This window comes from Salvelinus namaycush, chromosome 20, assembly GCF_016432855.1.
Source record: "Salvelinus namaycush isolate Seneca chromosome 20, SaNama_1.0, whole genome shotgun sequence".
NCBI classification, from domain to species: Eukaryota; Metazoa; Chordata; class Actinopteri; order Salmoniformes; family Salmonidae; genus Salvelinus; species Salvelinus namaycush.
The window spans coordinates 26,461,493-26,473,766 of NC_052326.1; the positions used below are offsets into that span (position 1 = coordinate 26,461,493).

Sequence of the window (12,274 nt, forward strand, 5' to 3'; positions counted from 1 at the left end):
GGAGGGACTGGTGCACTTCACAAAATAGATGGCATCATGAGGTAGGAAAGTTGTGTGGATATATTTAAGCAACATCTCAAGACATCAGTCAAGAAGTTAAAGCTTGGTCGCAAATGGGTCTTCCAAATGGACAATGACCCCAAGCATACTTCCAAAGTTGTGGTAAAATGGCTTAAGGACAACAAAGTCAAGGTATTGTAGTGGCCATCACAAAGCCCTGACCTCAATCCTATAGAAAATTTGTGGGCAGAACTGAAAAAGTGTGTGCGAGCAAGGCCTACAAACCTGACTCAGTTACACCAGCTCTGTCAGGAGGAATGGGCCAAAATTCACCCAATGTATTGTGGGAAGCTTGATGAAGGCTACCTGAAATGTTTGACCCAAATTAAACAATTTAAAGGCAATGCTACCAAATACTAATTGAGTGTATGTAAACTTCTGACCCACTGGGAATGTGATGAAAGACATAAAAGCTGAAATAAATCACTACTATTATTCTAACATTTCACATTCTTAAAATAAAGTGGTGATCCTAACTGACCTAAGACAGGGAATTTTTACTAGGATTAAATGTCAGGAATTGTGAAAAACTGAGTTTAAATGTATTTGACTAAGGTGTATGTTAACTTCCGACTTCAACTGTATATAGTTATGATGGACGAGCAAGGGATCACATACATATTTCTTGTGTGTGAATCCATCACCCTCTGAACTCAAACCCACCCACACCAGACCAAACAATGGGAATGAACCAAGGAAAGCACCATCATTCTAGTGAAGTTAGCAGGTCATGTCTCACATCTCTCCCTCCCAACCGTTCCCTTGGAGTCCAATGTAGTGCTGGAGTGTGGAGTTGGTGTAGTTCACAGGTGTGCAAGCCCAGAAGACCTCACTGGTAGGGCATCTTAATTGTAGATTAATTTAAGGGGGGGGGGGGGGTCAAAGGTCATGACCCCAGAGTTCAAGCAACAGCTGATTTCTTCTCCTTGTAAGTGGCCATCATCTTCTTAATCTCTGCAATCGCCTTCCCTGGGTTCAGGCCCTGTAAGAGTAGGAGGTGATGAATTTGACAACAATGAGAAAGTAGAAGTGAGTGCTAGTGAGCAGTGAAGTTTACCCTTAGAAGGGAGGAGTAATGTTTATTAGACCGAGGTTACCTTGGGGCAGGTCTTAGTGCAGTTCATGATGGTGTGACAGCGGTAGAGAGAAAAAGGATCCTGCAGCTTGGAGAGACGCTCCTCTGTGAACTCGTCTCTCGAGTCGATCATCCAACGGTAGGCCTGGAGAAGGACAGACATGTGAGCTCACAAACAGTCCAAGGTGCATACGCACATTCACTCATCAGTGTCCCGTTGATCAAAATATAACAACTCTGAATCAAACTAGTCAGACGAGTCTAAACTCATACACAAAAGCACAGGCCTGCATAAGGACAGCAGGTCCCAGGTACTTGTCTCCATTCCACCAGTAGCTGGGGCAGCTGGTGCTGCAGCACGCACACAGGATACATTCATACAGCCCGTCCTGACAGGGAGAGACAGGACAGTAAGAAAGAGAGCACAGAAGACATTTTGACAAAATGGACACAGTTGCAGCACTCTGTTCAACCATCTAAATTCTGCTCATTGTCAATGAATCAGAAGTAATTTGGGAGTACCAGTTTTTGTCTGTCCTCCACAGTCTGATGGTACTGTTCCTTTCCCTCATTTGTCTCATCCTTCTTCTTCAGGTAGGGCTCGATCGACTTGTACTGAGCATAGAAATTACTCATGTCCTGCAACCAAAAGAACGCCATCAAACTCACTCAAATTTTAATGTGGGATTGACAATTAAAATAATACAGCCAGTGTGTGACAAGCTTGTATGGAATGATGATACTCACAGGGACCAGATCTTTGACCACATACATGTGTGGCAGAGGGTAGATCTTGGTAGCCTTGCTGGTGTTGGTGTCAATCTTGTTCAGACAGGCCAGTGTGTTGCCTCCATTGATGTTCATTGCACAGGATCCACAGATACCTGCACCATAGCAAACGCATACAAACACTGCCTTACTCACATTATATGAAGTTGCAAAAGGAACGGATCCGTGTTATTTTTCCTTGACTGGGGCATATCCATTGGAGGATAGTGAGTCACTAGAATAAACCTAGCTGATCTGGTATCACCCCTGGACAACCTGTTCTAAGATAATTCCATCCTGGACACACTTTCCAACCTTGACGACATCTAAATCCCTAACGTAACAAAAACACAGTAAACCAACATTTAAGAACACTAATCCCAGCTCTTCTCTCACTCCCCAAAGAACATTAGTGATTCACCACTAGAATCATCTCAACCATTTCCTCTATTCATCACTATCCCCAAAATAACCCTACTTCCCTCCACACACTGACCCTCTCTGCAGGAGCGACGGAAGGTCAGAGTGCCGTCCATCTCATTCTTTATCTTGATGAGGGCGTCCAATACCATGGGGCCACAGCTGTGGAAAGGAGGGAAGCAGACAGTCCAATTATTGTTAAGAACCACATCTGTACACTGAAGATGTATGAGAACAGGATTGACACCTATATACTGAACAAAAATAGACCCACCCACTTGGGAGCAAGCCCCAGCCAACCAGAATTTGTTTTTCCCCACAAAAGGCCTTTATTACAGACAGAAATACAGCTAAGCACCCCCTCAGACGATCCCACAGGTGAAGAAGTCGGAAGTGGAGGTCGTGGTTATACGTCGTCTGCGGTTGTGAGGCCGTTTGGACGTACTGCCAAATTCTCTAAAACGACGTTGGAGGTGGCTTATGGTATAGACATGAAGATTCAATTATCTGGTAACAGCTCTTGTGGAAATCCCTCCAGATGGCATGCCAATTGCACACTCACTCAAAACTTGAGATATCTGTGGTATTGTGTTGTGTGACAAAACTGCACATTTTAGAGTGGCCTTTTATTGTCCCCAGCACAAGGTGCACCTGTGTAATGATCATGCTGTTTAATCAGCTTCTTGATATGCCACACCTGATTATCTTGGCAAATGCTCACTATCAGGGATGTAAACAAATTAGTGCAAAAACATTTAGAGAAATAAGCTTTTTGTGCATATGGACAATTTCTTGGATCTTTTATTTCAGCTTATGAAACATGGGACAAAGACTTAACATGTTGCGTTTATATTTTTTGTTCAGTATACTATACAAATCCATACTATGATCGTACTCCAGGGTATTTTTGTCACAATCCCTCATTGCCAGAACTGAGCCAACAGGATTGGACAGATGGAGAAAGAACAGGAAGGGAACCTGGGAACCTGTCCAAAGTATCAGGGTTATCCTCCTTAATTCCATATGAAGGGTGCTCATGATTACCTCTCGAACAAATCCAATTTTATTTGTCACATGCGCCGAATACAACAGGTGTATACTTTACTTTGAAATGCTTACTTACAAGCCCTTCCCCAATCACACTGAGTAAAAAAAAATGTATAAAAGGAAATAGCACAGTAAAATAACAATAACGAGTCTATATACAAGGAGTACTCCATCACCACCAAACACAAGGGGAGGTCTGTACTAACAAGATCTGAAACTGTGATAAATTACAAAGTGCCTGTTCCAATAACCAAATGGAAGTGTTCAACTGATAAGGCGGGCTGTACTCACGTGTTGAGATCAATCTCAAAGGTCTGCATGCGGGGCTTGTCCCCCACCGTGTCTGGGTCCCAGCGGTACACTTGGAACTTCTTGACTCTGGGCTGGGGTGCTGTGGCCGCCGCTGTCTGGGCGTACCGAACCGCCTGAAGTAACAGAGGAGAGAGAATGTGGACAGCTTAGCCTGTCTGTCATGAACCACATTACAAGCTGTGGGATAGAACAACTTCTTCATGAATGACGACTCAATGCTCCTCGTAGAAGAATGTGTATTGGCAGTGTCGAGTGTATACACAACATTAAGAACACCTGCTCGACCAGGAGAAAGCTATGATCCTTTATTGATGTCACTTGTTAAATCCACTTCAATCACTGTAGATGAAGGGGAGGAAACAGGTTCAAGAAGGATTTTTAAGCCTTGAGACATGTGTATATGTGCCATTCAGAGGATGAATGGGCAAGACAAAAAAGTTAAATGCCTTTGAACAGGGTATGGTAGTAGGCGCCAGGCGCACCAGTTTGTGTCAAGAACTGCAACCTGCTGGGCTTTTAATGCTCAACAAATCCTTCTTTAACCTCTCTCCTCCCCTTCATCTACACTGATTGAAGTGGCTCTAACAGATTATCCCTTATTGATGTCACAACTTTCACCTGGTCTGTCTGTCATGGAAAGAGCAGGTGTTCTTAATGTTTTCTATACTCTGATCATATACAAATGTAAACAGGGTTTGAAATTATTATGTTTAGTTAAATATATCTGTTTGGGCTTTTTGCAGTCTACAAATTATTTGTAATTATGTTCCGTCCCCCTGATTATATGCTAAAGAAAAGATCTTCAGCCCATGGCTAAATCTAGTTGATGAGCCCTGGTATATAACCTATACTGGGGTATTTTGAAATACCCATGGTTTGTTTCTCAATACCGTTTATATATATTTTTTAATTGCTTCATGACGATCCACTCGAGCAGCACAAGAGGTGATCAAGTTACACTTGAAGTTCACTACTGTTTGCCAGCTAAATATCTTATCACTATAAATGTCACTCTGTGGTGACCCATCATTCAGGGCATTTTTAGTGGGGGGCTTGCCTGTTTTGCATGTTATTTTAGCATTAATACATGTCACATAACAGTTTGCAAACAATGTAATTATAGCTAAAACATAGCGGTGCTCATCGGCCACAAACATTACACAACAAGTTGGAAATCGCAAATTCAATAATGAGTGGTTTGGAAGGAATCAGTGACAGTGGCTAACTGCAAGCGTTGCAAAGCAATCACTAGCCTGCTATTCAGTGGAGTGGTTGTGTGGTCCCAAATCTGGGATTAAGGGGCTCTTTTCCAAATTTAAAATTATAAACATTCAACATTGGCCATGCTGTTAATGAAGCATGATTTGTGCCGCGCTCAAAACAACTTAACTCGGAACTGCAAAAACTTGACTTCAGTGAGTTAAAGACAACTGGGAAGTCAGGAATAAACGAGCTCCAACTGGGAAAATACGTTTTGAACTGTCATCCAACGCGGAATTGTAAATCCATCCTCTTTCTAGAGCAACGATCTGAAGATCAATGACGTCATCATGATTCAACCTTGTTTTTTCGTCCCGAGTTCCCAGTTGTTTTGAAAGCACCATAAATCCAGAGAATGCCAAACTTTCATGACAAAATTTGCCCACGAAGGACCACCGCGCCCCTTTCCTGTTCAAGTGAGCACAGGACAACAAAGGTGAGTCCAAAAATGTATTGCATGCTGCAGCACAAATGATGTAATATGCTATGGAAATATTTATACTGTAGGTAAGAAATAATATTAAGTGTATAAGATGTAGTAAGATGTTAGTAGCCCATGTGCCTCACCCTAATAATTTGGTCTATTAACCCCTCTTAATTTCGCCTACTGTACTGACTTGGTGGTGCACATGTAGCCTACAGTATAACCTGTTTTAGAGAAATGTAATAATCGAATATTGTGAGAGCTTTCATTGTCTGCTTATATGCCCCCTTTAATTTATCCTACGGTTCTAACTTGATGTACAGGGAGAACACTAAGAACGGCCTATGTTCTGAATTCTGTCGCTGTTCATTTCAAAAGTGCTAAACAAATAGTTATATTGACTACATCCGTCCTAGCTCGCTCGTCTTAATCGAAATTACAGATGGCCTCTTATTTGCTCGTCGTCCCCTTATGCCATAGTTTGTACATCTCAATTGTCATTAGAAACCACATTTGTTTAAGCAAGTCAGCCAGTAAAGGCAGTAATTGAGGCTGAATGAACTGTTTCGCTGCCAGACAAGGCTCCGCTGATAGCCAGGTGTAGCAGTGGTAAGGTGTTGGGACTGTTGTTGGGACAGCTTTATGTAGGCCCTAACAGTTTGTGGGCACCGTTTGTCACCGTTATAGGGAAATTAATGTATTGTGTTTTGTAGTGGCTTTGCTGGCATGCATCCCACTTTTTATTTTTTTTGCCCCACCAAGATTTAAATGCTAAAATCACCACTAGTTTCACTAAGGTCAAATAATTTCGCTCAAGCACAGGGCTCCAGCTATGCATTTGGTTTGCTAACTTGCTCACTAAGTGTCTAGCTTGCAAGATCAAGCTTCTTGGTTACAGCAGAAACAATCAATCCCCTCCCGAGTCATAGATCAAGATCCCTGCTCTCTAATACTTGTTTTGTGCGTGCAGCAAACTGCGACCTCTGCCAAGTGAGGCGTTGTTTGATAAACGGAGAAGGAGCAACCCTGTCATAGCACGGGACATTTTTTTCATTTTGGCAGGGGAAACAGAGTGAATTTTTAAAATAAAATCTATAGATTCCAACTCTATAACAAATCAGGACAAGCACAGGTACACAGTAAGCGTTAAATAATTGACATTTATAGAAGTATCTAGTGGTAGTGCATGTTTGAAGTCACTAATTTCATACACCATTGGAAAACAGTGGATTACGTTGCGCAATTTGGCAGAGGTCACATAGAATTAAATTTTTATAAAAAACGACAGATTGCAGCACCAAAAGAAAACACCTTTACAGAGGACAAACATAGGTACAATGTGGTGCACATTAAAGAAGGGATATTTTTTGAAGTATCGACTACCACTGACTCGATATAGTCGGAGGCACAATACTCCGCCAAACCTCATCACCACTGAAGGTGGTGGAGTTGAGAATTCCCAGCTAGACAGGGGAAGGATAAGCTGATCCTAGATCAGAAGAAATATACCTGGTGGAGCAAGGTCTGTAACCCCATTCAGACCTACATTACATGACCAAAAGTATGTGGAAAAACTTCAAATTTGTCTATTTGGCCATTTCAACCAAACCCATTGCTGAGAGGTGTATAAAAATTGATAGCACATAACCATGCAATCTCCATAGACAAACATTGGCAGTAGAATGGGCTGTACTGAAGAGCTCAATGACTTTCAACATTGCACCTTTCCAACAAGTCAGTTCGTAACATGTCTGCCCTGCTAGAGCTGCCCTGGTCAACTAAGTGTGGTTATTGTGTAGTGGAAACCTCTAGGAGCAACAACGGCTCAGCCGCGACGTTGTAGGCCACACAAGCTCACAAAACAGACCAGCGAGTGCTGAAGCGCATAAAAACTATTTAAATTAAAACGCCTGTCCTCGGTTGCAACACTCACTACCAAGCTCCAAACTTCCTCCGGAAGCAACATCAGCACAAGAACTGTTCATCTGGAACTTCATGAAATTAGTTTCCATGGCCAAGCAGCCACACACAAGCCTAAGATCACCATGTGCAATGCTAAGCGTAGTGTAAAGCTCACCACCATTGGACTCTGGAGCAGTGTAAACACGTTCTCTGGAGTGATGAATCCCACTTCAACATCTGGCAGTCTGACGGATTAATCTGGGTTTGGCGGATGCCAGGAGAACACTACCTGCCTGAATGCATAGTGCCAACTGTAACGTTTGGTGGAGGAGGAATAATGGTCTGGGGCTGTTTTTCATGTTTCGTGCTAGGCCCCTTAGTTCCATACAGTAATGGTTTGTCAAGATCGGTGTGGAAGAACTTGACTGGCCTACACAGGGCCCTGACCTCAAACCCATCGAACACCTTTGCGATGAATTAGAACACAGACTGCGAGCCAGGACTAATCGCCCAACATCAGTACCCAACCTCACTAATGCTCTTGTTGCTGAATGGAAGCAAGTCCTCGCAGGAATGTTCCAACATCTAGTGGAAAGCCATCCCAGAAGACTGGAGGCTAGACGTTTCCACTTCAAAATAACAGCACTTACAGTTGACCAGGGCAGCTCTAACAGGGCAGAAATTAGTTGGAAAGGTGGCATAGTGTATTTTGTGGCATTGCCATGCCATGGCCATTTCAACCAAACCCGTTGCTGAGAGCTGTATAAAAATTGATAGCACATAACCATGCAATCTCCATAGACAAACATTGGCAGTAGAATGGGCTGTACTGAAGAGCTCAAAGGTCACATTACCTTACACTACTTATCCAGCCCATATTTACTTAATTTTAAACTTGTGAACAAAACCTCCATATGAAGTATTGACAAGCAGATTAATCAAGATCAAACAACATTCTAACACATTACACTGAAACTGTCCAGTGTGTGTGACAATAAGTATTTGTATTTTTTACTCTATTGTTTACTTTACTAGCTAGGTAATGTAATATAAGCTAACAACTACTAAGTAATGTGCCTAGATACACTGATGAAAGGTAGCTAATTAAATACTCAAATGACAGCACTGACAACGAACATTAGTACCTAGGGAGGACAGGTGTAGCTTTTAGTGTTCCTGAGTTTACGGTGGCAGTGACAAAAAGAGCAATGGATAATTTATATGTTTACACAATGGAGTTACTGGCCATACTTTTGGCTGCAGAGTGGGTGGAGGATTTGAGGATAAACAGGGTAGTCATCTTCTCTGAATCCAGTGCAGCACTGATGAGCTTAAATTAATTTGTGTCTCGGAGCAGACTGTATCATATGAGGTTTTGTCGTGCTTGACTAGGGTGAGAAAGATGGAGTTACTTGTGATGTTCCTCTGGGTACCAGCTCATGTGGGAGTAGAGGGGAAAGAGGAGGTGGATGTGTGGCTCAGTTGGTAGAGCATGGCGCTTGCAACGCCAGGGTTGTGGGTTCGATTCCCACGGGGGGCCAGTACAAAAAAAAAAAAAAATGACTTAAATGTAAATGTAAAAACACCAAGCAGGCTCTTAAACATCATAATGTTGAGATGGAATTGTCAATCAGTAAAGCAGAACTCAAGGAGTTGATAAAAAAAGTGGTTAAAGACAAATGGAAAGATTTGTGGAACAGGGAGTGAAAGGGAAGACACCAGCATAAGATGCAGGGAGGTCCTCAGGTCGAGGTGAGAAGGGAGGAAAGGGTAATCACAAGGCTCAAAAGTACATTGAAATTGGTAGGAAAACATCTGACTGGGAAGTGTGATCATTGTCAGGAAGAGATGTAGACAGTGGAACACATATTTCAGTGCCAGCAATATGGGAGGGAAAGAGATTGTTATTCGATTTAAGGAGTAATGGGGTTGAAGAGCCAATATTAAGTTAAATGCTGGGGTTCATCTTCAGGGGATGTAGTATTTAATTATGCATTTTATTTCCTTAGACCTAGAGAATAATGGGTAGGATTCAGACCTTCCCTCAGTTCCGTCTCTGGTTCACACTCCAGTCCAGTTGGAGGCGGTAATGCACCTTAAAGTTGGTTGCCAACCGCCATATAAATTCCACAGAAGAAGCCAAAACAGCCAAATACTCAATTTAAATGTGAATCGATTCTCATTTGCTGTAATATTACAGTTCTAGAAACATAAATCCCTCTACTTTAATATCACAAATAAGTTAACAAATTGAAAATATACAAGTACTGTACACTAACAGTTGCAACCATAGTATTTTTCAGTGACAACACGATTATGGCGTACCTTCCATTTACACATAAGTGTTAGGAGACACAAATAGCTAACGTAAACTCGTACATCGCCTTGGTCCGTACAATTGCCCTTATTTTAGCGCCCCAAAAACGTAATACTTCCAGATCAACTGTAATGTCAATACCACTGTAAAGCACAATTTCTCCCCTTTCCAACAGAATCAATTTACATGACAAAAACGCTGCCCGTTTCTGCATAATTCAAGCAGGCAATGAGCCCCGTCAGGTCTTTTTAAAAATGGCGGATGGGGAAGCGAAACTAATGAGTGATAGTGAGAAGGAGAGATGTGTGGGGAAAATTGCTTTTTTTCACTCAATCTGTCCAACTTATCGCCTCTAAAATGTAAATAAAACACTATAAAGAGTTTATATAATGTGTCATTACATACCTATTTGAAGGTTTGTGTCGAATTTGAATCGAGTTTTTAGGGCGGTGCTAAAGTGATCTTAGAAGTAAACAGCTGCTTTGAGAATGATGATCGCATGCAATGATGATGCAAAAAAATGACTAGGTATCCCCCCCTTAGCCCGTCACTGTCCATTTCTTGTTTTTAAACGATGAGAGAAGTGCTACACCCGTGGAGAGAGATTGTAAGGTAGAAATAGTTGCTTTATGCTTGCTGTACTTACGACATGACAAGTCACGATGTAACGGAGGGTCCGTTTTTTCAACTTTTCTCCAATACTATAGAGGCATTACCATGTCGATCAACGCTTGAATAGAAACCTAGTTCACACCCCCGATTTTGAAGTCAACACAGTCCCATTAGTTTTCTTTGTAGCCTCGTCTGAATGTTGCGGTTGCGCACATTTGTACGGAATGGGGTGAGTTTATGTTAATTAACACAGGTAGTCCGTCTTCCGTCTGTTTTCCGTAAACAAGCGCTGTAACATGGAAATATGGCCTTGTGGGAACCCTAACCCTATAAAAAGGTGTGCAGTAATTGAAAAAAAAAAATCCCTCGCCGATATGAAAGATACATTCCTTATAATTCCAAAAACATACGGAAAGCGATGGATGTTCATGTTTAGAGTAAGCGTCAGGGCTCTTAACAAAATATCCAAGATCAGAAGATATTATCGTCAAAAGAGACACAGATGTGCCAGATATTTTACCGGATGTATACATGTAAAGCATCCGGTTGGCGTTCACACTCACTACCAATATGGTGATGAGGGGAAATTAAATGGGATAAATGGAGTGAGATGGATTTTGGCCAACATTCTGCTGATCTACACACTTTTCTGCTTCCAAAACTGTAATCTGTAACAAACAGTGTTCTGCATTTTGTAGACTAACCTTTGCCAAAGTTTCACAAAATTGCGTTGTTTAGAAGGAGTGCAAGGGCGAATTGAGTTATTGCACACGGGCACATCATTCCCTAAATGAAATATGCTTGAACGCGCCAATAGGATTTCACTAGTTCGTGCTTGGCTCTGCACATCCCCTTGATTGTTCTGCCCACTATGATTAATTTGCTCCCATTGGAAACAACAGGCTCTGGTCGATCTTGGGTTAGTTATACAAATCTTTGCTAAAGCAATTAGTGTCTATGGGTATGCTAGCTGACAACCAAGCGCACGTCGTTCGAAACGATCAACCCGCATTTATTTATTAGGCAATCGTTCAAATGGACACAGCCTTACCACCATTCCACTGGAAGAACGGAATGCCACATTGCTACAGCGACCCAAAGACGATAGACAATGGACCGACATCTTTCGCAATCTGTGTTTCTCTGACCTCTCTGGTATCTGCTATCCCTGAATGCACTGCGGTATTTCCTTTAATAAAAACTGATCTGTGATCAGTGTTAAACGTCTGGTTTTACCAAACTATGCAGATTTGCACATACTATGCAGATGATATTCCACATGTACAGTTTATGCAAAACAGTTGTTAGTAAACTAACAGAGTTTTACTTGATGTTTTGCTCAATTAAATGTGGGACCACTACGCGCGTGCGTAGTCAATGACGTTTTCGGCAGATACTCTTTGAGAGCAACATTACAGCAGTCGTCTCCTGTCCTATATTGTTAAAATAATATAATCCAGTGAGGTTGGCAAAGGAAAAAAGGACAGGATTGTAGCAAAAATCGTTAAAGGTGGTGTTTTTGACTTTATCTTGTTGTATCCGCAATCGTGGGCCTGATAGATATTAGAATGTTCAAGAAGTTCTCAGTAATGCACGGGTAAATTAGCACTGTAGCCATTTAGCTAGCTATTCTATTTAATTGACATTACATTATTTACTTTGTATGCAACATTTACTCACCGTAGTGACAGTTTCACACTACAGGTAACTCATCAATTAATGTTATAGTTAGTTATGAAGCTTGACTACAAGAAGCCCAAACAGATATAATATTTTACTAAAACATAATTTCAAATCTAGTTTACATTTGTATATGATCACATATACACTAGTATGTGGACACCTGGTCATTAAAGATCTCATTTCAAAATCATGGGCATTCATATGGAGTTGGTCCCCCCTTTGCTGCTATGAAAACCTCCACTCTTCTGGGAAGGCTTTCCACTAGATGTTGGAAGATTGCTGCTGGGACTTGCTTCCTTTCAGCCACGAGCATTAGTGAGGTCAGGCACAGATGTTGGGCGATTAGGCCTGGCTCGCAGTCTGTGAGCTTGTGTGGCCTACTACTTGCTCCTAG

General features: G+C 41.8%; 1 protein-coding gene across 1 annotated transcript; it reads right to left on the bottom strand.

Annotated features, from left to right (window-relative positions):
- Positions 1 to 548: 548 nt before the first annotated feature.
- On the bottom strand, positions 549 to 11,364 carry LOC120065159 (succinate dehydrogenase [ubiquinone] iron-sulfur subunit, mitochondrial-like). Its single transcript, XM_039015934.1, has 8 exons — positions 11,249 to 11,364; positions 3,662 to 3,795; positions 2,400 to 2,485; positions 1,883 to 2,019; positions 1,658 to 1,774; positions 1,423 to 1,524; positions 1,158 to 1,280; positions 549 to 1,042 (listed from the first exon to the last, which is right to left on the bottom strand). Exons 1-8 carry the CDS (start codon positions 11,318 to 11,320, stop codon positions 962 to 964), a joined length of 852 nt encoding a protein of 283 aa, XP_038871862.1. The 5' UTR covers positions 11,321 to 11,364; the 3' UTR covers positions 549 to 961.
- Between the last annotated feature and the right edge of the window lie 910 nt (positions 11,365 to 12,274).